The sequence below is a fragment of the Labrus mixtus genome, chromosome 14 (genome assembly GCF_963584025.1).
Source record: "Labrus mixtus chromosome 14, fLabMix1.1, whole genome shotgun sequence".
Classification (NCBI taxonomy): domain Eukaryota; kingdom Metazoa; phylum Chordata; class Actinopteri; order Labriformes; family Labridae; genus Labrus; species Labrus mixtus.
The window spans coordinates 11,666,604-11,694,129 of NC_083625.1; the positions used below are offsets into that span (position 1 = coordinate 11,666,604).

General features: G+C 39.4%; 1 protein-coding gene across 1 annotated transcript in view; it reads left to right on the forward strand.

The window, feature by feature from the left end:
- The window catches only part of fstl4 (follistatin-like 4), a 191,667-nt gene that overhangs the window by 64,486 nt on the left and 99,655 nt on the right, over positions 1 to 27,526 (forward strand). The window contains exon 4 of the mRNA XM_061055081.1: positions 14,452 to 14,694. Within this exon, the coding sequence (XP_060911064.1) occupies positions 14,452 to 14,694 (243 nt within the window). The remainder of the gene's footprint in view (positions 1 to 14,451; positions 14,695 to 27,526) is intronic.

Genomic DNA, 27,526 nt, shown 5'->3' on the forward strand with positions numbered 1-27,526 from the left:
TTTCTGTCTCTTTAAACGACTTTGTAACACCCACACCTTAGTTTTACTGAGCCACATTCATCTGTGCTTAATTAGATCAGTTTGAAACCCTCTTGTTATCTATGTCTGACTCATTGCTCAGGCAATATCATTTTGACTCTTCCATGTGTCATTATATCAGGCATGAGGATTAAACATAGAACAATGTGTTATATCCAGTACGTTGTCTTATTACTGGGTGCACAACACTATGACAACCTCCCACATTATTCACTGTGCGCGTTTGTGTTTCAGCAAGGCTAGATTGGAAAATCGAAGGTTACACCATTGTTGCTGATGGAGATTTATATAAAGACACATGCTGTGTCTGCGTAAGAGTGCTTGAGTCCTTAGGAGTGAAAAGCTGCAGGCGATTGAATATTCTGTGTCACAAGTCAGTAAACATATTTATTACAATATAGCAGCAAGGTAAGTGCAAACAAGAGAGTCCCACTTGTTTTTATATTGTCAGGTTTATTGTGACCACAGTCCAATACCATTACCATCGGAAAATAATGCTGCAGCAGTAATTGTGCATGAGTTCTTGCCAAGTTCTTCAGCTGCTCTCTGTAGTTGTTTTTTATCGCCCCTGTTTAGTGTATAGACAAGGTGTTCTAGTGTTAGCACTGCAGCTGCATCAACACATAGATCACAATGGTGCTGTGCATTCACTCTCCTGCTGTACTTGACTGCATCTCTGCAAACAAAGACAAAAACTTGCCAAACATTGTTTGTTTTCTCTGCAAATATATTTGACGGAAAAAATAAATATGTATATAAATCAATAAATAAGACTTCAGCAGTCAGTTAGCAGTACTGGATGTATTCATTGTTTATTCATGCCATCACAATAAATCACAAAAATAGGGGGGGGGGGGGGGGGTGTACTGCATCTATATCTGCACATATTTCTCACTCTGTTATTTAGCTTTTTGTGTCCCCTCATCTCATTCAGCAGTCTCTGTGTGTGCTGAAAAGCTGGTGACGAGGGGAAGTGAGAAGCTGCATTCACACAGGACTATATTACCTCTGAGGCGTCCAGTGATTTGTAATAATGGCGCACATCATGTGGGATTTTAATCTTGTGTGAATCTTCATGTCTGCCAAGACAGAGTTTCCCTTGATAATTCTAATCTTATGCAAATGGTTGTCTCCAACATGATGTATTTTTCAGCCACAGAGTCTTTATCTTTTGTTCTTATTGTAGATGTGAAACTTATTTATTTTTTTACCCTCATATAAGCTTTTGAAAACCTTCAAACTCCAAACCCAATGTCCTTGGGAAAAAGTACTTGTATTGGCAATTCTACTGTCCATGATTTATGGTGGAAAAGTATGGTATTTATTCAGAAGGAATTATAATTAAGGGAAAAAGAACTGCAGAAGAGTATGATGTGCAAAAAACCTGTCCTGAGTGTTTCCTGTGTAAGCCTATGTATTGTCCTTTTCAAGTGCATGTGCTGTAGTGATGTAGGCAAGACTAAAGTAGCCGAGACCAAGCATACCCGAGGCCAGAGTGGTCCGAGACCGAGACAAGACCGAGACATTTAGGGATCGAGACCGAGCCAAGAACAAGGCAGGGCGAGACTGAGACAAGACCAAGACCATACATATCACAGAACCCTAACCCAAGTCATCATCTTGTGTGCAGGGGGCAGATCACTCACTTAGACTGTAACACCAGGAAGGTTGCAGCTGTAACTGGGGGATAAAAATCAAATAATGAATCAATTAAAGTGAATTATTCTTTTAGAAAGGGGGCGTTTTCCTTCTAATCTCAGTAATGACGTGGACAAATAGCCTATCAGTGGTGGTCTTTTACTGGTCTTGATTTAAAGTTTGCCCAGTCCGAGACAAGACCAAGTAAAAATGCTTCTGATTACGAGACGAGACCAAGACCTTCAAAAAGTGGTCTCGAGAACGGTCTTGAGACCAAGACCGATTTCGAGTACTACAACACTGATGTGCTGCACTGTATGTTGTCAAGGAACACTGTGGTCCATTCATAATTCTTTGGCATTGTGTGTCCATTGAAGACAGTGTATGGAATCAAAATAATTAGTGAGACCAATAGTTATAATGCTCACTAAAATCTGATTGGAAGGTTAGGGTTGTGAAACTGGTCTAATGCTTTACTTTGATGTCTGTTTCTGTCAACTACTGTAACTGCTTTAAAATGATTACAATCCAAACCCTCTATATTCAAACTTCACCAGATTTCTGTTGTTTCCTTCTTTATCTAAATCATACTCTTGCTGCATTGCGCAAATGTGAACAAATATTTCCAGTTTTCAGCAACAGCATTGTGTCCAAAAACATATTGCGGCAAACTCCAATCATCCCTCTCTTTTCTAACTGCTATGAACAGACAAGAAGAAGAAGTCCTTTCTGATAAGGCAGCCAGTCACCTAAAGAAAACCTAAAGGTGCTTACCCAATGCAAAAATAACCTATAACAAACATGGGTTAACATCTGCAAAGTTTGATTTAAACATGCAGCAGATTAACTCCTTTTGTTGAAGAAAAAAACACATCAGGGGTCACAAACTCGGTCCTTTATGAAGATCACCATTAACATTGTACATGTTGTAAATCCACTCAAGAACAATGAATGTGTATTTGTTTCTCGAAGAAATCGATCCCCCAGAATACAATTCACTCCATTTCAATCAGCCTCCTACTTACCACTGCTCTGTCGTTTTGTCTGCCCTATTTGTACAGAAAAGCCACGGTAAGACAGAAAATGTATTATCACCATGATGTGAACCCATCAGTCTGTCTTACGAACAAAAGAGAGTCATGTATACGCAGGTTTTGCTGCAGTGCTTTTTAACACAGCATAGAGAGCATCAATTCTCTTTATCAGAGGACTCAGTGCTGTTTGATAACGATCCTTTAAATGGACACAAAGGATTTCATACACAACACTATCTCTGAGTGAGTATAGCATTAGGCTGCCAAAGCCCACCCAAAAGAGGAAGGCCTTTATAAGCCGTGTGAGACGGCGTGACCTCTTGATCTTCCCCCCCGCTCTTTCTCGCTTACCTTTGCTCCTCACCTCTGTGGCCTCTCGCCCTGCGGGGGCTATTAGTCATCTCAGCTGTGGGAGCGAGGCCATCGGGGGGCACTTGGTCTCTGTTCTCCCAGAGCCCTGTGGCGAGGGAAGTTGCAGGTGTGGAGTCAGCAGAAATACAGTATATACTGTTGAGAGATGTATAAATAGAGAGATAAATAGGTGGAGGTGAAAGCGAGGCGATGCCGATGATGGATGGAAGGGATTACGATGTTGTTGATAATAAACAGGGATGGAGCGTAGAGGGACCATGATATGGAAAGGTTAGGTAGCTATGAAAACAGTGCATTTCTTAATAAGAGAAAATAAACATAAACACAGACTGGACTGCCCATTTCTTTTCACACACACATGAATATGACCCCAAAGACTTGTTTTAAGGAAACATTACTGATGTTTTGTTTAAAACATTTGTAGTCTACAAACTCATGGGATGTGTGGGGATTTTTTTTTCCTGCAGTTGAGAATATATTCTTCACATTCACCCAAACCTGCAGGAAAAAAAAGAGTGCTTATTTCATCCTTCGCCCTGCTGGCATTAATGTGAAAAAATGAGCGTGGCAGCTGGAGAGGACTGATGCTCTTGTAGTGTTGTAGTAGCCTTAGTTGTCGTATCTGCAACAGTGGTAAACCTGCAATTAATAATATACCAGATGGTGTGAACAAGCTTCTCTGTTTCTTTGACATCAATCACATGTGGCTATACTGGTGCCTTTTTTATTTCAGTGAACTTTTTTTTTATACTACAGACACATGCAGGAATGTGAACACTTAAGACATCTTTTCATGCACACCTACACAAAGTCAACTAAAAACAGCAAAGTACACTCAAGAACTTTGATCCCTCTCGAGGAGGAGCAGATGGTGCGCTTCCAGCACCTGGGTAAAAATGTGTGTTGTTTTCACGCACAAGGCATGACACCCAGGTTAATTTATATTCTGTGTAAATCACTCTTCTGAGAATGCTTGAATCGATTTATATGGATGCTAAAAAACATTTTTCTTACATACATATTAAAATGTAATTTATTTGAGTCCTGAATCCAATAAAGATTTTCATTAAAGAGGACATATTATACCCCTTTCCCACCTTTTCAAACAGTCCCCTGTGGTATAAATGAAACATATGTGCTGTGCTTTGGTCAAAATATAACATGAATCATGCACCAGAGGAGCTTTGTGACCCTGTATAAACCAGCTCTCTCAGAACGCTCCGTTTTGGTGTGTGTGTGTCTCTTTAAATTCAATGAGTTCCCCTCACTCCCCCTCTCTCTTCTGCAGGATGTGCAGACGAGTTCAGCTTTGAGCTTCCATGGAAGCTTGATAACATGTCCCCTGGGAAAAACATGGCTGTTGGAGACAACACAGGGGAGGGGGTATTTTTTGTTCCCAGAATCCCACTGTGATGTCACAAGGAGAGCACATTTGAAACGAGGCATTTTTCTCTGTGTTGTAAGACTTATGCAGACCACCCAACAAATTTAATTTTACATTTTGTGGGTCGGTAGACACTCAGGTTACCAAAATATATGTTCAAAAACATTGTAAAGTGGATTTTTTTATAACATGTCCCCTTTAAACGTGTTTTTTAGAAGAGTAATGTTTTCTTTCAGATGTCATTTTAAATTTGCATATAATACAAATAAACAGACCATTCTGCAGGATTGAAGTGGTTACAAACTGTTTCACCCATTTGAAGTAAAAGTTCAACACATTAATAATCACAGTCCCTTGTAGCTTCTAGAGTTACAATAAAAAATGATTGCAAACGTTCTTTCATCAAATTTGCAGACATCCCTGACTTGAGCTCACCTAGTTTTTCAGAAATGTTTAACCAAACAATGTTTTTTTACTGTGTTCTTACTAAGTAGAGAAAGGCCAAGGCTGCTTTAAAATTGTATTATCGGGGAGGCCCTGCCACCTTCCCAAAACATTACAAAGTCCCTTTGCTTGCCCAGCCCACAGAGTGAGAAACACACACCAGTCATACCAAATACAACGTGAACAAGAGCTTACTGAGACGGCTGCTTACTGTGAATTCCAGTTCTGTTTGGTCTCACAGTCGTTTCTCCACGCTGTCAAAGCTTTATACTCCCACATGGTTCACCAGCTCTGTTTTACTTTATGCCTCCCTTGATTTTACTTTTCCTTTATTTCGTGCTCATATTTCATACCCTGTGGGCAGTCACTCCACAGGTTACCCAGAGAAAACATGTTGCTTCATCTTGACATCAGAATGAGTTGTTTTCCTGCATCGACACTCATCCTTAGATGTAATGAATGAAATAAATCCATCCGTAGTATTTTATTTATTTAGTTGTGTTTTGCGCAGGAAGTAATTGGGTTTGCTCTAGTCCAAAAAACAACCCTGACATAGAAATGCATGAATGAATATTTACATGAACCAGAGTGCAGTTGGCTAGCATGAGGGTTGAGCTGATAGGAAAACAACAACAATGCAGGACAAGTTGGAGTCGGGGTTGAGTAGAAGATTTTTTAACATACAGCTGCAGAATATAAAAATAATATTCGGATAATCGACCTAACTTATCCGCTTCAGTTTTTGTGAAGGCTTCTAAAAATGCATTGTATTCCCTCCATTTCTCTTCTGATTCTTCTTTCTCTGGGCATGCCCTGTTCCGTGACCTTTCCTCTAACCAATCAAAAACGAAAATTTAACCCATGAATCCCCCACTAGTCTGGTGTGTAGTAGATCATGTGGGAGCCCCACAGTAGCAGTAACAGCAGCAGGGCTCTCCCAGGTTGCTCTTTCAAGAGAGCTTAGCCTCTTGGTGGAGCGGCTTCAGATACACGGGGATCAGAAGATCAATACAGACCTATCAGCTGAAGCAGATAGATGAGCCCTGTGACGTTTTGTCTGAGATACACTCTGAAAATCCCTGCTCTCTTGAGGAAAAGCCGGCCTCTCTCTCTTCCCTGCTCCATTGCTGGGTGTCAAAGAAATGTAACCACTCATTTGTGTGTTTGCTCTTTATATAACTTTTAACTCTCTTTGTTCTGTAACATTTTCTCTATCCCAGTCCTCAGCTTTCTGTTGTTCAACTATGCTTATTATCATCTCCATAAAAGGGTTCTTATATTTAATACAGCAGCACCCTTAGAATAAACATGAAGCCCGTTCTTACCTGCTTAACCAATAAGAGGAATGTAAAATTGTAGTACATTTAAAAGTAAAAGGTAAAGTAAAAGGTATGAAGTAAATTCCTTCTTTGACTCTCCTATTTTGAAGAAGTAGCAGTATAATATCGTATCCTAAGACACAGTAGGACCTCATCAACACCAGCAGCTTCTAGTGCCTCGATTCACTTTATTACTTAATCAATTGAAATGCTTTACAATCAATAATTTTAAAGGGCCAGGCAGAGAAAAAGGGAAACATCAAGACATGGGAGGAAACAAAATCAGAATGTGTTAATAATGGACTTGACATGTATCCAAAATCAGCAGTTATATGCGTGTTTAAACTTATCATCAGTTAAAAAAAGAAAAAAAAACAGAAAGGAAGATGATTGTTTTGTGGCCGTAGTTTGAGAAAATAAATGTTCATATGAACATGAATATTCTCTGTAACTGTGGTATACAGCAAGTTCAGATCGTCTGTTTAACAGTTGGGTTCAGAATTCATCCCACTGTTCATCACTTTCTTCCACATATTTTCTGCTAAGTGGTGGTGGCACTATAAGCTAAGCAAATCACTCAATAAGTCCCTGTCCTAAGGAACTGTTTCAATCTCCTCCTTGGTTACTGGAGGAGTTTCCAGTCCAAATTAGGTCTACTGTGTTCAAATTCAATCCCAGTGCCCAGGAAAACTTCTGATGCAAGGCTGTCCATGAGACAGCCTGAATGTGAATGAGTAACGGCTCTAAGCTGAGCTACTATCTAATGTCTTAGCATTTTATCTTTACTTAAATACTCAGCCTTCTATGCCATAGCTTTGGTTTGAAAAAAAAAAAAAAAAAAAATAAGTGTTGGTCACAAGCCCCTATGCATCAAGGCTCCCAATGTGGGACCAATAGGATTCTTAATGGCTATCCTCAACTACGTTTGGTCCTACGTTTTTTTGGAAGCCCGATTTCATCAGTGTGTAAGTTGTGTGTCTGGCTGTGTATGCTTTCATACACATAAGAGAATGAGTAGGTCACATCCCAGACGCCAGTCGACAGTAACATTTTGTATTCTCATATCAGCCAAGAAATGTCCCGTGTCAAAAAAAAACATCCAAATACAAACAAAGGACAGGGTCTCTGCAGACACAGCCACCACCACACATGTTTGGAGGCCCAAAAGTAATGATTGAGTGGCATTACTTTTTTTTAGTCAAAAGCTACTGCCTTACTGTCTTTAAATGGCTTCTTTCTCCATCCATTCAGTCTGCAGCAGTGAACATCCGAGGTACTGGCTAACCTGTCATTAAGCCATTAAAAAGAGGTCATGGAGGTAATGGGTAATTCGGAACACTTAATGAAGAGAAATGACTCTAGAACAAAGTTTATATTAAGTATAATTATCTTCTTAGGTTACTTCATGTACAGGAGCTGCTGTTGTCATCTCTGGTGTCCAGATGAAGTTAGAAATATGAGGGATGTCTGAACGACAGGTTTTAAAAAATGTCCTTGTCTTAGGTTGTTGCTCTTTTAGTTGAGCACTTTAGTCCAGGTTTATTATTATTTCAGTATATTTTGGTGATCTTTTTCAGATCTTTTATATATCTAGTATAGTAACTTTGTACTATCTAAGGGTCGTATAATGTGCAAATCAGTGTCTGTTCTGACTTTGAACAATTCTTTAACAAAAAAAGACAAAACTTATATTTTGGGTGAAAGGGTTAGAAGTTTCCTTTTAAAAACCAAGCAAAGCTTTGTGTCCACATAGTGCAGTGTGTCCAATCTCTGGTTATTTTTATTCTAGTTTGTTTCCTTGGAGGAACGGCATCATTTTGGGTACAATGCAGCAAACAAATGGACAGTTAATTCTTATCTATGTGTATGCCACAGCATATCTCACCTAGCACCAAGGGCTGCTGTTGTCCATTGATATTCCAGCTCAGCATGCATGTCAGAAGCGCTTTGTTCAACTGCACGGCACAGGGGAGACAGTGTTTGACGGCGCGTCTCTGAATTTAATTATCTACAGCTGCTTCAGAGCAAATAGAATTGACTGTGAGATCAGCAGATGTGACAGAGTTTGTCCTGGGCTTCAAAACAACCTATACATAAACACAAGTACTCCTTAGACATCGGCACTATGCATGCACAAAGATGTGCAACAACTTTATTTACACAAGTGAAATGAAATGACGAGACAAGGACACTTTTGGGGCTGAACTGCGATTAACAAAAGTACACTACTAGCAAAAAAAAACATCCTCTTATTTCTGTAAATGTCACCGGCTGGTATCCTTAAGGGTATGTGACTCCAGCTTTCATGTTTCCATGGATCACGGCGGTTTATAACATGGTTGCGCTGCAGGCAGCGGGTCCCATATCACCAGCTAGGGTAAATGTTCTTCCATTCTAATTAGCAAGAAGCTCAGCGGTGTCCCTCTGTGTCTCAGAGGAGAACGTATCAAAAACAACAAACTACCCCTCTGTGGAGCTGGATTATGCACAGAATAAATAAAGTTTGTTGTGTATGCCTTTAAATGTTAAAGGGATTTAGAGAGCTTGAGAATGTAGCCTCAGGTGTAAATATATCGAGGCATATTTTAGATGCTAAATAGGGCAAGGGTTTAGACAACGCTTTGCTGAGAGTGAAGTGATATATATTGACTCTCTCTCTCTGTCTCTCTCTCTGCCGCTCTCTCTCTTGTTCTCTCTCTCTCTCTCTGAGCCACACACCATACAATGCACTTGTGATTGCCTGCATACAGATTGTGTGCCTCTGGATGCACTGATTTCAAATTACCGAAGGCTTCGTCACAATAACACAGTGAGGGCTGAGACTGACAAGATTGTAGCTTCTCCTCCTGAACAAGTGAATAGACAGCCAGTCAGGCAGACTGTCGATCGTGCTGCGCCTCTAGTTATGCTCTCATCCACTTAGGGCTTGCATAAAAGAGAATGAAAAGGCAAAACTTGTCTTTATTTTCTGTTGAAAAATGTCAGAAAGATAAGGCGAAATGTTCTTAGCACTTAAGACAAATCCCTCATGTCCCCCATGCAACTATCAACATTGTTACTTATTGCAAAACATGTTTTGAAATCTCTGATTATAGTGGACTATACTGGTCTCAATTTCCCTGAAGCCCAGTAGAGCTCAGCACCAGAGTGGAATTGACCAAAAGACACACGGAGGGAGTATACACATGCACAGCAAAATTAATGGGAAAAAGAATAAAGTACAAAGAAACTGGAGTTACAGAATGCAAGACTTTAGTCTGGACAGTCAGCCTGGTCTTTTCCTTGTACCGCAGGGCCTCTGAACTTGTAAGAGCCATTCATAAGCACTGTGCCGGCAGCTTAGACAAGGAGGATTATCAAACAGCACTTTTAGCCTCTTAAGCAAGCCACAATTGAAGTCAACACGGTCCAAGAGACACAAAACAAAGGACTTACAGTGAGGGTGAACGGGAGCGTTTGGACTTTGCTAAATGTCACACAGCTTGTGTATTGTAGATGTAACTTTGTATGCTATTGTCTCTGTTGTTTGAGTAGCTGCTGTTCATGTACTCCTTTCTTTGAACAGAAAGGGAAAGGGCAGGGGGGGGGGGGAGAAAGAGGGAGGCAAGGAGGGAGAAAAAAAAGAGGATGAAGAAGGAAGAACAACTACCGGTGGGTTACTGCCGCTGGACGGATGTTGCTAAGCGTTTAATCTCCCACGCTCGGAGAATACAAACGATCTTGTAATCGTCCCCGACCTTGACATGAACAGCAAGGTCGCAAGGGAGCTGCGCTATTTTGCATTTCCCACAGATGCTTTGCAGAGACATGCAAAACAATTAGTACACTGGATAAAAAAAGGAGTTGAGGGTGTCATTACTTCCCCACTATCACCACTCCTCAGGGAGTAGTTACCTGGCCAACCCTTAACCCCAAAGCTTCCTTTCGCAGATTTTTAAACTTAATTATAGAAAAAAAAACGTTAATGCTTCATATCTATGGGCTGTGTGTATTTATTCATTTTTTTCTGACTTCATGGCTGACACTTGTCATAATTTCAAACCGACCGGTCTACAAAATGTATTTAACTTAGATACAAATAATGTCTTAGACTTCGACTTCTGCTTTGAAGTCTTGAGTTTGGCATTCTTGGCTGGTTCTTTGTTTCCGTGGAGTTTGAAGTGTCCATATTTGTATGAATAGTTTGATAACAACTTTCTATATTCTGGTGGACAGGTTCCTAGTTAGTGATTATATTTCATTTGCAGCAAGGCTCCAAAGCATTCCCTGCTTTTTCTCTTATTTTTATTCATGGTTTAGTAATGCTTATTCAGAGCATTAATAAATGGTTAATTATGGTTAAGAAATGCTTATTCAGAGCATCAATAAATGGTTAATCATGTAATGTTTATATAACATCAACAATAATGATAGGTTAGGCTGTGAGTTAAGAACGTCTACATGAAGATAAAGGAACAATCTATCGTCTAGATGAAGACCATGGTGTTGTCCACTGATCTCAACCTTTACCAAAAATAAGTAATCAGCTGGAGGATGGACAAGTAAGTGAACAGTCATTAACCTTAAATAAACATTAATAAAAACAAACACTTTTGTCTTAATGACATGACTTAGCTGTGAACCTCAAGACATGCATCTAAATGAACATCTTTATCAAGCATTTAGTAATATTAGTTAATAGGCTTAATTAACATGTAAACCCTTAATTAATGTTAACAAGAGACATCTGTTAAGGGTTTCTTAATGTTCATTATTGTATGAATTTGCTGTTAATTAAGGCTTATTACTGCATTAACTAATGTTAATAGCATCCTTAATAAGGATTAAATAATGTATTAATTAATACCGTAGTTAACATGAACACCCTTAATAAATGATTACTAGACACATTAGTTAACTGTTAGTAACCATTAGATAATGCTTAATAATGCCTTAACTAATGTTAATTTATGTACCCTTATTGTAAAGTGTTACCGATTTTTCTTTTTGCAACCAGCAGAGTTGCCCCCTCCTCACATGTAGAAAAATAATTAGGATTGAGGCTTGGAAACATTTTAAACCAAGGAAACAACCATTTCTTATTTAAAAAAAAAAGTATGGTTAGTCTACCAAAAGTTCAAAAACTTAAAGCTTTGAAAAGTGTTGATAGGACATACAGAGATTAGAAGCTAAATTAATGAAGGAAGCAACATGAAGAAAATGAAAATATCAATCACTTACAGTTAATTGATTAGTGAAGTTTTGTCAGTTTATTTTTTTTTACTGAAAATTATTAGAAGAGCTTATTGTTCAAGACGTAGCTCCAGTGTTTGTATTTGACAATGTACTGCTTGTGTTTGCGAGCACAGAAGTTTTGTATTTAAAAGAGAATGAACACGAGAGTGCACAGTATGCGTGCGTGCATGCTGACATCTCAAAGGGAGAAAAAGGTTGCAATGGTTGTATTCTTTTTTTCTTGAGTCTGCTCTGATGAGCCTCTGTGTGTGTCTGCTCTGGAATTGCCTTTATGTGATTATGGAAGTTTTGTCCTCCGACAACAGCGCATTACCTCTATTATTGAATATGCTGAGAGTTGAGATATGATTATACTCCAGGCAAATTCAATTTCTGTTTTCAGCAGTTTGATTATAAAAGGCCGGACTGGGCTCTTTTAAGTTAAGCCAGTATGGTTTTAACCTTATCCTACGGAGGGATAATAGAACTGACCCCCTCTCAGCATCTTAACCGACTCAACCTTTACAACAGCGTCCACACAATGGCCAGACAAGTGCCTTTTGGGATATGTATTCATTTCCATTTAATAGCAAAACAGCCTTCAGAGTGTCCCATATCTGAAATGCAAAGTTAAGGGAAAAGCCTTTAGACTTTCTTTTACAGGCTTAGTTTCCTCTTTAGCTCTTTGAATAACAGTGCGCCATTTCTTTTGTGTTGTTTTCTCACTACCTTGACATCAAGTTTATTCATGTGGTGCAATTAGATTCTCAGATTGCTATGGCCACCAGCTCTTATATTTGCCATGGAAACCATGGCAAATTTAAGAGCTTATTAATATCAAAGATGATAAAAGGACAGAATGCTTGAGAAGAAAACAGCACTTGTACTTCACTGGGTCAATAAGGGCAGAAGATCTGCTCTTCGACTGAAATCCCCTTTGTTCGATAGCAGGAAAATGCTTTTTGAAGGACAAACACTGAAATGCAATTATTTCTGTTTTGAGTTTGACATTTTTAAGTATTCTGTAACAGCACTGACATTGTTGTGTGTCTAAATTCAGGGGTTGGGAATGGGTGAATTTATTGTGTCCTTAGAGATGCAAAATGTATCTGTTCCTTTATCATTTTATAAACGTGTTTGCATGTTACTATGTATGTATTTGTATACAGATTCCACATAAATCTTTAATCTTTAGTCAAACAAACTGAGCTTCAGTTGCTCCTCTGCCAATCATTTTGATATTATGTGGATGGGTATTATAGGCCTTGAGTTTAGCTTTCCCACAGTGGTACGAAGGATTTTTAAATTAGGTTCAGGTTTTCTACTACATTTTTTGTCTCATTTAATACGACTGACATTCACAAGATCTGATTGAGAGGCAACAAATGCTCTGCTCAGCCTGCCTTAACATGGAGTTTTTTACTCTAAATCCCCAGGTACGTGGGTCTAATAAATCCAACCCTCAGATCAAAACAGGGAGGGGGGATTCTGGTCAAGCTCATGGAGTCAGAAAAGATCAATCCAAGGCTGAGGGTCCGGCTACATCAGCAACTTTTTGACTCACTTTAGGTGCAAATAGATTAAATCAGGAGAAAGAGAAGAGAAGAGGAGTACTAGGCAGTGAGTGGTGATGATGGTCGTGCTGGCGTGTGCATTTGTGCATGCCTGCGTGCGTGCCTTTTTATGTACCTGTGTGTGTGTGTGTGTGTGTGTGTGTGTGTGTGTGTGTGTGTGTGTGTGTGTGTGTGTGTGTGTGTGTGTGTGTGTGTGTGTGTGTGTGTGTGTGTGGGACAGGAGCGTTGTCATGCAGCTGATGAACTGTGAGTGTGTGTGCATTTGGGTGCACTTTCACTCTCAGGTATTTTTGTGTACAGATGTGTGAATAAGTTACTGAGATGTCTTAATGAGGACATCTGTCTGTATGATTTCTATGGAGGTAGATCATCTTAATATAAAATGCTGCTCCTTGTTAGCACTGTGTTATAACTGCTATCATAACTGGAGGTGTTGGGCATGGGTTCAGTTCTTTTTTTAATTTACGGTGCATACAGATTACTTTTTCTTATTTCTATTTTGTTGTTAATCTGTTTTTTGTGTACATGTACATGTACATTTAATGGAATAAAAAAAAATAATTTTGTATGTGTACTAAATTATTCTGAGCTATATCAATTTAAGTAGCCATGCCAGTATAATGGACAATCTGCAAGTTGCAATAGCATTGTTTCATATTTTGATTACAATATGACTTTATAGGGAAAACCCTTAATTCTGCAAATAGCTTAAGACTGAAGTTGTTTATTCTGTTTGCTATCGGGCATGCTAATCATGCACACTTAGTTTGAAATAAGTTGTGCCGCCTGACTCTGAAATAAATCAAAGTGTTTATCTCTTGTCAGACTTATTAACAGGTCTCCTAAACCACATTTCACTCCTTTCTAGGCCATCAGGCTTGCTAACAAATTGAACCAATTCATCTTAAAGAGGCTGGTCATCTGGGAAGACATCTGATTGGCAAAATGTTTTTATAATTTTATCCATTTTTTTATAGAACAGGATGCATCAGTATTGTGCGGAGCACACTGACAACCAAACTGAGTTCAGTTTAGTTTGACCGATTTTACTGCGAAACCATGTCCTGCTCAGGTGGCAATCAGGGCCAACTGTTTTCTGTTGTGGGGGCAGTTTTATATTAAAATTGCTCTTTGCTTATTGTGCAGCAAGACTTTTCTGTCTTGGTAAGAGATCAGTCTCCAATGACTGTCTGGAGGTTTGAGGACACACAACTGTCCCCTCTTAACCCAAAATTTGTGATGAGACGGCTGTTTTTTCTTCTTAAGTGTGCAAAATGGACTGATCTTTATCTTGTGCCTGTCATTGTTTCATAGAATAAAAAGGACAAGTTATATTGTGGAATACTGTATAAAGTTGTTCTCACTTTGTAAGATATTATGAACTTTTCCACTCCTGCTCAGGTGCTAAACAAACCATTTTTTTTGTCTTTCAGCCCTTTCTGACACGGACGGAGGCCCCTGTCGGAGGACCTACTGTGGACGGGGTCGACAGTGTGTACTGATGGCAGAAACTGGCCGTGCTGAGTGTGTTTGCCAGGAAAAATGCCGGCCCTCCTTTGTGCCAGTGTGCGGCTCGGACGGCAGGTTCTACGAGAACCACTGCGAGGTGTACCGCACCGCCTGCCTGGAGAGGAGACGGATCTATGTGGTGCACAGCAAGGACTGCTTCTTTAAAGGTACCACTTAACTGTTACTCCACACCGTCTTTCATTCTGTATATTTAATTTTTCTACCACTTATATTGCAAAAAAAGGAAACCATTGATTGAGGTTCCATTTGCTTATTAACAGAAAATAGTTATATTTCCATTTAGGGTTAGGGTTAGGGGACACTGAGATCGAGTGTCACGTCTACAATGGACGGTTTTCCCTTAATCACACAAATTAACTTTGTACTTTTGGTTAAGGTTGTATAGTGAAAGACAACAATGCTGCTTAGAGACTGTTTATTGTGGTTGAAGATGTCTCTCACTCATGTAGTAATACCTGCAAGGCACACTTTAAAGCACTTTTAAGCAGTGGGGCTTTGACTTTGATTCCACGTTGAAACATTTCAACAGAAATACAGATGTACAAACAAACATAGTATATTGTTTTGTAACACATTCTAGCTGTGTAGCTGTTGCCAGGCGCATCAATAACTGTTAAGATCGTGCTGTTTCTAACAGCCAACTATGGACATGAAAGAATGAATGCATTTATAGCATGGCCCTGAAGGCTGTAGCTCAGGGTCCCGTCTGAGAGAAAATAGCTAAGCAATGAGATCGAAACACAGTAAACAATCTTATCAGCTGCTGTGTTCATCTCTTCTGTGTGCTCTGCCATTCTGATAAAAACACATTCAGTTCAAGTCAGCAAACATACTTAAGGTACTAAGTAATCTAAAGACTCTATCATCTAAATCATGTTTCACTTTATCCTTCGGCTAATTCAATGATCAGTCAAATTGTGGCTCTTGAATGAGGAGTGTGCATGCTGTGATTTCAACCAAGAGTTGAAGTTTCTGTTTCATGAATCAAATTGTATGCAGTGCTAACGTGGTTATAAATGTCTAACTTCAGCGATACTCCTACACACCACTGCTCCAGCTGTATCAATATCCTGGCGAGCACAAATCACCACCAGGTTACTGTGGATCTCTAGTTCGCTCAAGTAAATCATTCAAATCTCCACACCTTGCCTATCACTCATTAGTAAAAGTGCACTCCAAGCATGAACAGTCAGCAGTTTTATACAACAAACAGCCCAGTCGCTTCATCATGACTTCGATTTAAAGGCAACCGGGTCAGGCGGTCTCCTACTTATTTTAAGAACTCACATACACAAACATTATTCTAAATGTTTACCAGCTGCTTTCATCCTGACACACTGCAAGCATGCATGCCTGTATAAAGGTACCTGTTAGCAAGTTCTTCAAATCTTCTTCTTATAATCCTGCAGAGAGTTGATTTTAAAATAGAAATGAGGCTATACTTATTAAGAGAGCTTGGTTTCATGTTGGTGCAGGGGCAAAACGCGCACATATGGCACAAATGGCAGAACTTTGAGGTGTATCACATTATGAAGGGAAGGAGTCCTGGCAGCCACTACCATGCATAGCTAATCCACATTAGGGATGTTCAGTTGACACATTAGGCTTAAACTGAAAGAGAAGTCTGAATGCAAAACCAGCAGGGGACGAGAAATGTTAGCGATTATGTGCATTGTGTGCGCACGTTTGTGTGTAATTGAGATTTGATTATTGCACCTGAGTACAAAGACTTGTTTGACACACGTTTCTCACAATATTCTGCTAGAAACATTTTGTATAGATGGACGAGAGAAAGGGGGTGAGGCAGTGGCTATGTTATTATTTGGCTTCATTGCACTTTGTTGCATTATCTGATTCTTGAAACTCGTGAAAATGATAACCCATTCTGGTTTGAACTCTGCGTAACTCATCAATATATAATTATCTGCCACTGTTTGAGACAACAGACTGCGTATTACCTCGATTCAAGTTCTTTACCGTGCTGTTGCTCTGTGTGATTATTAAACAAGTCTCCATATAATAACTGAAAACATGCCACAGTTAGCACAATGGTCGGTGTTTTTTTTTTTTAATCCTGTGTGTATCTCTTTGGAACACCTTGTTAAAAGGCTGGATTGATTGATGTTTTCTCCTCCTCCTCCTCCGCCTACTTATGAACACATTGATTTTCTCCCCTAATTATGTTTCTTTCTGGTGTTATTTTTGTTTGTTTTGATTTTAAATTGTAGAGCCCACTTTTGGATGCCTAGAGCATTTTCAAGTACTGGATAAGGAAAATGTGTTTACTCTCAGTCAAATACGAGACCCTTAGATGAAAATTTATCTCTTTGGTCCTTCAGCTATGCATTAAGCCACATGGCCAAAATCATTTTGGGATTCCTTTTTTTGTGGGGGGGTATTTTGCTTTTGAGTTTGATAAACCTAAAATCTGTGCTGTGAAAGCCAATTTCCCTCAGCTCGGGGCTATATGACCAAAGTCGCTGTTCTGAATTTGGCAAGTTCTTATGCAAGCTTTTGCCCCATCATTTCTGAACTCTTGAGATTCACTGTGCAAAGCTAGTCCAAAACTGTCCACTTTGGCAAAGAGAGGAAACGACACATTACTGCTTGCTGTTTCCCCTCTATAGTGTTTGAGTTGATTTAATGGTTTTAATAATCACAACTTCCGCTGTCACAGTTTCAGCACCAGGTCACTTTGGACATCTGACATAGGTCTGAAGACAAAGAACATCTGCATACTGTGACTGATGTGACAAATCCCAATAACTAGAGGTAGAGGTAAACATAGGTGTAAAAGCAAAGGAATTAAGCACTCTTATAGGACACAGGAATTATTTGTGATACAGCCCAAACTAAGGCTGTAGGCTGATAGTACAGGTACACTGTAAGTGTTTGGATTTGAGGTGTGTGACAGACAGGAGAGATTATTGGGGATGACTTGGAATGAGGCACTTTGTTATGCCCTGTCACTAGCGTCTTTGTAGCCATACGTAGTCCTTGAAGGTGATACTGTAATCCACAGTGACTTTCAATTGAGTGTAAATACTAAATTCGCATTAGAATTTCAGTCAAAGAAAAAGAAACTCTGATAAAATGCCTCATTCACAAGTCTATTGTGAACTATTTCACACGAGTCAAAGAGCAAAATAGTTGGAACCAAAACAGGATAGAAGGGGTTTTATTGTGGTACCTTTTCAATAAATGGAATTCTGTTTTCATTACCACACTTTTTACATCACACTCAGCTAGCTTAAGCTTAAAGAGACACTGAGTTTATGATAGAAACTGCACTTGCTCACACAAGTCAAAGTCATCACGTCTGCTTTAGAATGGTGAATTGATAAACAGCTTCAAAGTTGAAAGATATTCGACCTTTCAATGGTTTCAGAGGGGGCACATGGTCAATAAAAAAGACTGATATGCCAGCTGCACTCAAACCTTATTACCCATTTAGATCCTAATTGCCAAAAGACATAAAATGGGTTTTCCTTGAGGGTGTCGTCTGCCTTTTTTGAACTATTTGATGAATGTCACTCTTATTTCACCAAATAGTTCATGCCCTCAAAATGATAATGCTTTTTTTTTTTAAAGGTTTATTTGGCGGCTTTCGTGCCTTTATTTTGAGATACGACAGTGGGAATGACATGCAAGAAAGGAGCCACGGTTTGGATTCGAACCCGGGCTGCCCGCTTGGAGGACTATAGCCTTCATACATGGAGCGCACACTAACCACTAGGCTACAGGCGCCCCATGATAATGCTTTTTAGAAGGATACAGTGCCGCCCTTTGACTTTTCCACTTTTTTTTTCCTGAATTATCAAAAAAAACATTCATTCGATGTCCCATTAATAACTCTAGTTGTTGTTTTTTCAGCCAAACCCTTAACATCTAATAATAAAAAAAGAAACCTATTGGCTTAAAATGCATTAAAAAGGCTAAGCTAGACATACAAATGTTGAAACTCTTCTATCTGTTAATAAACTAGCTATAGTTGTAGAAGGTCATTTCAGTCTGCAACCAATCACTGCTAACACGTGAAATTATTATCACAAGCACAGATGTTTTATCTGCCTTCTCAACCCCCTTTTGACCCTGGCGTTGATTACGACCGCATCCTTCTGAAGCCATTTGAAAGAGAACTAACACGGATGATTAATTGCTTTCATCTTTCTGATGAGCAGGAAGCTTCGGCAAAGGCCGACCAAAGAGACATCTGTTTCCACTGGGTCATGTAAGGATCTCAGCAGGGGGTCTATAAAGCATCCAGCTATAGCAACTTCATTAGGGACAAGTGCCGTGCTGCTGATATTTGGTCATACTGCTGGTGACGCCCAAGATCAGCGGGGTGATGAGTTGCCATCCGTCCAGACAGAAATTAGTCATGAGTCTCCCTTGAGTGTGCTTCAGATATGAACTGACTCAGTCTGGCCATCCAATCTGTTTCATATTTGTTTTACTTAAAATAAAACTTAGATTATATTCTATATTGTAGCCTCCCATCTTGTATCAATGTTTGTCATGTTTCTGACTTTCAAAACCACCGCAAACATTCTGATTTCTCTTTAACATCCCACTTTCTTCTGTGGATGCAGCTGTGTCTATTGCATGAGCCATCAAACCTGCCGTTCTCATCTCTGTCACCTCACCGTTCCTCTTCCCTCCGTCTTATTGTTGCTAACCTTCTGCCCCCCCCCTTCTGTGACTAAGGTCATCCATTAAGTCACACAAACCAGGGTCAACTATGCTGTGAAGTGGAACCCAGAAGCTATAGCTGTGTACACAAAGACCGGTCACAGCAAGATGCGTAGAACATCTATGAGTGGGTGCTTGCAGGTTGTTCTGTTTCTGTTTCACACTCCTCTGTGCCAGTGCTTCAAAAGATTCAAAATGATGATTTGTGGACTTCTACAGTCATGCCAAACATTTTCTCTATGCTTTTTGTTTTCTCAACACTGTAGTTGTCTTAACTGTGATATAAACACTACAATTAAATACACTTCTTTGCATACTACATTTACAAGTGCATGCTTTTGAGCTCGATTTCTGTTTGTCAAAACTAAATGTCGGTGTCTGGTTGTATTTATACATACAAGAAGACTTAAAAAGAACATTACAGATGATTTTAAATAGAAAACTGTTCCTTTATTCTGACGAATAGCTGCCTTCACTTAAATCTGAGTGAACACTCACACTTCCAGATAGATCATGTAGGTAGTTGATTTTCAGTGTTTTCTGTTCTATGCTCGCAGACAAACTGACAAGGAGGAACACTCACACAAAACTCAGTCAATGATGAGACATTAATTGTATTACAGGCTAGTTTTGTGGGACTAAATTGTCTCTTTCTCTTCACAATGAGGCTGTCAGGTGAACAGCAGTGACACATTGGTCTTTTCAAAGAGGGCTAAACTCTACAGGATGCTTCTTGCTCTCCGTTTTTTGAATCTTTGTTGTAAATTGAATGCTGGACTTGTGGGGACTCCTCAATTCATGATAAATTGCCTTCATTCACTGCCCTGCCTCCTAATGAGACACTATTCAGTGTACATCACAATGACACGTTATATAAATACTCACAATTGTTCTGAAGTGTTTCAGCAGGGGTGTAAAGTTGTGCAGGTCATGAAGTTTGATGAGAAGTTGCCGTCTAACTCTTTGTTAGGTTAAGAAGGACTAAAGCTGGGCTGGACTACCATGGTGTGACACATCCACGCTTACACAAACACACACCTTACACCCTGCAGTACTCCCCTGACAGGCCTTTATGTGTTACATTGCTTTTATTAACGAGCATTCCAGCTGTCCCCATCTTTCTTTCTGTGTTTACCCCTCCCTTCCAATGCCTTTCTCCACTTTTTCTCTCCTCAGTGGTCACATGGTCTCAACTCATTAAGCCGAGTTCCTCCCCCCAGATTCATTACTGTGGACGTATTGCTGTTTGAAATGGATGCCCTGTCCCAGATAGAGATGTCCCCTGGTCTGGCTCTGGTCCCCTGCCTCATAAACATCAGTCTCCCCTATGAAAATAGAAAGCTCTCTTTGGTCAGCGATGCCCCCCACCTCCATCCCCACTCCCCCCCCCAACCGCTGTGGTAATTTTGGGACACTGTCAAGGATACTGCACCAAAACACAGATCCATCAGCCATGAATAAAGCAGCAGTCTGTGTTAAACAGGTTACATCTGGTTTGATATTTCAACAAAGAAGAGTTAATTTAGGATAATGAGATAGAATAGTATTGGATGGTGCATGGTGCTCCAAATCATGTAATGATTGCAGCAAAACACATATATCGCCTTTGAAATATTTCATTATCCTCTTTAAAAATTAGTGCTACGCTTACAATTCTTAATTCTTATTATGGGCTGTATTGATCAACTACATGCAGAGAAACATTTTGTTTACATCACTATGACAATAATTTAGTAAATATTCTTCACTTAGTTAGAGCAAGGGGTTAAATATTCACCGCCCTTCTAACATAAAACAAACTGAGAACAGATTGACCAATCAGCTCCTGGGTCTGGTACATTTATTTACCAAAAAAGGAAAACACAGCAAGCCAATCAGCCTAAAATACAAATTACGGCTCACAAGATTTAAGATTAAGATTTACTTTTTATTGATCCCCGCAAGGGGAAATTTCAGTTTTTACACTCTGTAAGTCATGCAACACACACATAGGCTGAAATATATATACACACATGCACAAACAGGATCCTATGGACATGCACTAATGGAGAGATGTCAGAGTGACGGAGCTGCCCACAGCGGGCGCTCCTGAGCTGGTGGTGGGGAGGGGGTTTGGTGCCTTGGCTCAAGGGCACCTCGGCAGTGCTCAGGCACCTCTCCAGCTTCCATATTTGGTCCGCACCGGGACTTGAACCGGTGACCCTCCAGTTCCCAACCCAAGTTCCTACAGACTGAGCTACTGCCGCCCACAATCATAACAATATACTATACAGTATATTATATCAGCTTAAAAGACAATAAGGATCATAAATATGTACTAATGCAGGGCTTCACTAAAGTATGAAACATTTGATATTAAGTTAAAACCATCAAAGAATCAATATACAGTCAAACTGTAAGCCTTTATTTTCCCATTGCTTATTGTCAGCAGTAAGTGATATTTTGTACCAATTGAATTGTCACACAGAACATAACACAATGAAAATTGATCCAAATGGCAACAGTAGATAGCCACAGAATTCAAATCTTATTTGGCATCCTTTGTCATGTCTTGGATAAACAAACTTGGCCATTGTGCTGATGACTGCAAATAATTAGCAATCTCTAATCTCCGAGTGATGGCGAAGCCAAACCAGTTTCTGTTTTCTGACCAATACAGCAGACATTGTGAGTTTCTGTTAGAACAGAGTGTTTGTAAATTAGTTTTTTTTCTAAATCCCTTTTGATTCATGAACCCTTTTAAAGGCCTTGAAGATTTTCTTAGCTGCATCTTAAATGTATCAAATAATTGAAACTGCGGCTCGCTTTTTTGTCCTGATACTCACATCCCTGTAGCTCTCTTCTGTTACTGCACACACTTCTCTTTGTTCGTTTATTCTTCACCTCTCTAACATAGACTGCCTACTCATCCTTTTCTTGGTTTGCACACACATACACACACACACTCAGACAAGGCAAATTACTCACAAACAGGAATGAAGACGGCAGTTCTGCCTTGACAAAAACAAATAATCTCTTCTGAAAGAAAATGTTTATTCGTGCCTGAGAGATTTTGACATGCTTGTCATAATATTGGTATTGCCTTTCACTTTTCCTTTCAGTGGAGAGCTGTACGCTTCAGCGCCACAAAAGGCCCATTGGATCGGGTGCACAGCTTTTAGCTTTTTGCCGCATGTTGCCCAGCTTGGTGAAAACAGCTTTATTAAGAATCTAAATGTGAGATATGACTTAATACATTCAAATTGCAGAGCTATTTGGAGTTCATTTTCTTTATACCTCTCTCTCTATCTCTTACCAACCCACACACTCTTGTGCCCTCTGTTTCACTGTTGTTGAGGTAATTAACAGATCCCTCATGGTAACTTTGTTTGCAGCAAGCCAATTTGGCATTTTGTCTCGCTTCTTGTCTAATTAACAGGTGGTACGGCATCATTTTTGGAGCTTTTCATCCCCATGGTTTCCTTTTATCACTGTTTGTAATACCTCTCTTTAAAAGCTTTTGGCAAAAGCATCTGAACGACTGAGAAATTAGAAAGTGACAAACGCACACATTTGGCCCGTCACCTTCCTTTCATCAGTTTAATGGCTGCATAAAAGTAGAATACATCTGGCTTTCAGTGAATCTAGACCCAAGTGAACTTCTGCTTATCAAATGTGTTTTTGTAAGCTTTGAAAAGTGAGATGATTAACATCTCTTATTGTATTTTGTACACAACCCACTTAGTGCATTTCATGTTTTCCATGCAGCCCATTGACTTTCGTACAAGATGGAACACATGTCTCACCCTCTCCTTCCCTCTGCTCCCCCTTCTAACCCCCTTTTAGACCACTTTCCTCTCCTCTATATTTCGCCCTCAATTTTTCCCTCACTATGCTCCCAATATGGTGCAGATGGGGATTTGAGTGACTCTGTCAAGCTTCCCTCTACATTCCCCGCTTCTGTATTAAATTGGTTCAGAGCTTAAGTTGAGTCTGAGCCGGAAAAAAATATAAAAAAATACAAGCACCACCTCCAGGCAAAGTGACCCTGGGTAGAAAAAAAAACATACAACACTATACGTCCCTGACAAAACACTCAAACACACACAAACACTGAAACACACACACACTAGCAAGCAAGCTCTGAGTGTAAAGATATGACTGTGTTCACGCCTTATCCATTTTACATGTTAAAAACTGTATTTTGCTTCTATTTTTTTTAACTGCCACTATGCAGTGCTGCTTTGTATTCAGTGTATTCTTTCCATTTCGTGTGTAAGAAATGTGTTTTAGCCAACCAGCCTCTTTATTTTTTATTCAATGTTATTAATATTACACAGAATATACACAGCAAGAGTAGAGACAGAAATTACTCAAATGTCAGGGGCAGACAGTGCCTTTAGGTAATGTAGGTAACTGCCTGAAGCCTTTTAAAAAAAACCTAACAACTATAGATAAACTTAGCGGTAAAATGATTTTCCAATCATAACTTGTATAAAGTAAAAAGATCAAAAAAAGTAGCTGAAGCAGGAATTAGAGGGAGCCGCCTTCCTAATACTGTAACATGTCTGGATTAAAGTGGTTGTTATGGAGACCTTTAAAACTTTAAAATAGAACATGTACTGAATAAATAACTACTTGTGAATATTGCCAGAGAAACTCCCCACACCCCTTTGATTTGTATTTTTTTACCAAGCCAGTCATTGCAAAGACAGCCATGGAAAGCTTACGATAATGAAAGGAGAGCAGAATAATCAGCAAATCAATTTTATAATCAGTACAATTCCAAAGATAAGACTTCATCCATCCTCACAGCTATTTATGCACTGCACTTACTAATCATTTGGCAATTCGGATTTTGAGAGCCTCAAATCATGGTCTGCATTTTTAAACCAAAGTCTGGGTGATTTGCTTTCGTGTCTTTGTGCAGGGCCAGCGGTTGTTCACATTGGGAGTCAAGTTAAACGACACTCGGCCGTTCTCATAAAGTTTGTCTTTGCTGGGTACATTCTGCTTTATGTTTCCTGCTCAGCTCAGTCAGTTTTTACTGCGTCTCTGCCTGCCTCCCTCCTGATGTTGAATTTGAACAGTCCCTCCACCGTCCTGTGTAATGTGAGCTGTCAGATTTTATATTTCCTCTCTGCCAGCTGAAGAGTTTGACCAGAGGGCAAAGAATAAACTCAGATTGACAACCAGTGCAGCTCAGTGTGCTGTGCTGTAGCCTCTGATTTCCCAATTCTCTGACTGAATGATCAATCCGAGGAATACCCATCTTTCCTCTAAGCCCTTTATTAAACCAAGCTGCTTGAACTGCTTACACTTAAAACACTTTTTTTCACAACTAATGAACTCTGAGTTGACCATAGTCAAGATGAACGGGTGTAACAGACCTGAGGAAAATAATATTTTTACCAACAAGCTAATGTATCCAAGTAAAATGTACATGAAGTTTTCATCAAAGCATCACATACAACAACAGTACGGCGGCTTTCAGTAACAGTTTTTGCTTCCTTATGCAGCGGTCTTTGACATGACAGCCTGTGTTTCCACGGCAACGGCCAACGATAAACATGTCATGCTGGCTCTGTCATGGCGGCCGCCACAAAAGAAACAGTTTCAACTATAAAATGAAGGATTTCTTTGAGAACTGTTGGAAATATTAGCGGTCATGTAAGTACTCACCAAAAAATGTATAACATAGGTTAAGTCAATATTTTATTTAAATACATTTCAGTGTAAAAATTCTACATATTACACCTTTAAGAGTCTCAGTTTTTACTAGCCAAGACAAGTGGCACAGACACAAATCCTCCTGCAAGAGATTCCAAGCTGCAGGGGTTTTAATCAATGAATCAATCCGTTTTTATTCAAGAAACATACAAAGCATGTCCATACCTTGTAAATATGATTTACTGTACCCTAACATTTATTCTATTGAGCACTTAAAGTCAGTGGAAAGGAAAAACTTTCTTTCAACAGGCAGAAACCTTGAGCAAAACCATTGATAGCTAGCCATCTGCTACTACCAGTTTAGCAAAAAAACTACCCCCCTTGTTAGCGACATTAAAAACTTGGTGCATTATAAGGACTTCTATTTTCTTTAAGCTGGAACTTTTTTAAATGAAATAATCCTTTATTATTGGCAACTTAATATGACGGGCTATCAGGTGAAGTCCCCGTCTTTTTTCTTGACTTCTAAAAACAACAAGTTGTTTCCTTGAGTGAGCGCACATTTAATTTTTTTTATTCGTTGCTCATACAAAAAGGCTCTAAATGCTGTCTCTTCCCATTTGATAAAGGTCAGTGTCCTGACATGAATGGTTGATTTAATGGCTTATAACACAGTACAATCGAGCAACATCAGAGACCATCTTTAATGAGAGAGTCTTTATGTGGCCTTGGCTGTGCCCAATAAACAGCAGGTCTGAATTGCTGACACGGTGTTTGTGTCTATGAACAATTTAGTTGAGTTTTACAACAATGGTTAAAAAAAATACTGCAAAGAAAGTAGGTTCACATGATATCCTCCCGTGGGAGGAACAGTCATTCATTTATTTTTTCAGGGTTGATTCATGCTATTGACACGAGAAGCTCATACCATATAGCTCCAATAAATTGAGTGACATTGTGCCCTTGGCGCTCATCATTAGCAACTACAGCATCTCGGCACCACAGGGCCTATTTGCATCATCGATTCACCGTTCTTCCATAAGTTGCTGACTATGGAGTGAGCTGTAACTCTAAGACCCAAAGGGAGTTACAATCCCAACAGCTGCCTCAGGGAAGTTATCAGTCCGTGTTATTGTTTTCAAGCTCATCCCCCATTGTTTCCTCAGAGAGTTGGAGCATTATGGATGAATGCTGCTGACCTTTTTGTTTTAACGCGTATGCTACAGGTGTCACTGATGCTAGCGGGAGCTAGTGGCTTCCTCTTGAGGTGCCACTCCATCTGGTCACAGTCCCAGTGCTCACCCTGTGCCTGCTGGCATGATGCACATCAATGCTGCCAATTCAGCTTCTGTAATTTACAATTTACCCTTTAATTAGATTCAGTGTTTGTACCTGAGGGCCAGATTTTATTGTCTTGGGTTTCTTACAGGCTATATTTCACAAGCTCTTTATATTTTATGTACCTTACAAGGATATGTAAGAATAAAATATGCACTTATTTTATATGGGCATCATCAAAGCTTTTTCCAGATACGAAGATTGGAAATACTGTCATTAAGTTCATCCAAAAGTGCTGTTTGGTTTCTATTTCCCTTTTGGAAAAGGGTTTTATTTTCTATTTATAGATCCATGACATAAATTACAAATGCCAGAGCATGACTTTTAATGTCCTTCATTACTCATGCTTATTTTTTGACAGCCCCAACTACTTATGGACACAAACATAATATTTTATTTGAAATCAATATTTTTTTTGTAACAACAACTGCCAGTGGATAAATTGGACCAGTATTTAATTCTTATTTACAGGTAGAACTCAATTTCTTCTCCAACTTGTTGAAGCTGGTTTGGAATTTCATTGCAACATCTTTGCTCTCAAAACTTTAACAGCATATATAAAAAAAATCTTAGAGCTGAAACTTACTTCAGATAACGTTTAAAGGTCACATATTATACAAGTTTAAATAAATCTCAGAGCTCCCCAAAACATGTCTATGAAGTTTCTTGCATGCATATAAACCCCTGCTCAGAACAGGCAGTTTCTGTGTCTATAGCTTTAAATGCAAAAGAGCGGTGGACTTGTGACTTGGGAGGGGTGACTGCTCTTTGTGATGTCATAAATGGAAAATCTCCAAACAGGCTGTTTGAGCACACATTTCCTGAAAATGAGAGCAGGCAAAAGACAAGAGACGATGGACTTTTCTCATAGACTAGGGACACATATTAGTGTTTGAAAAACATGGTAAATTGCATTTTGCATAATATGTGACCTTCAAACATTAAACCAGTGGAGTGGTGATTCGTTTACTCTATACCCAGATGTAGCATTGTGTTGTTGTTGTTGTATAGAGGCAGCAGCGATTAAAGACCCTTGTACTGACTCAGGACTCACTGCCCAAAGGTGGATGGCCAGAAGCAGAGGGAAGTTTGTCTCTACTAACAAACACACTTCTGGGTCACTGGTGATGAGTGAGATGGATTTTTTGTTGCATGACAATTCTTGTGTTTGGGTAAGTCAGCGATCAGAATTTAACATCCAGATGAAACCCCTTATGGCACATGAGTAATAACATGACGGTTGGGTTTATAAAAGTGATGGTATTTTGCAGAGACTTGATTTGACTTTCATATTCACCC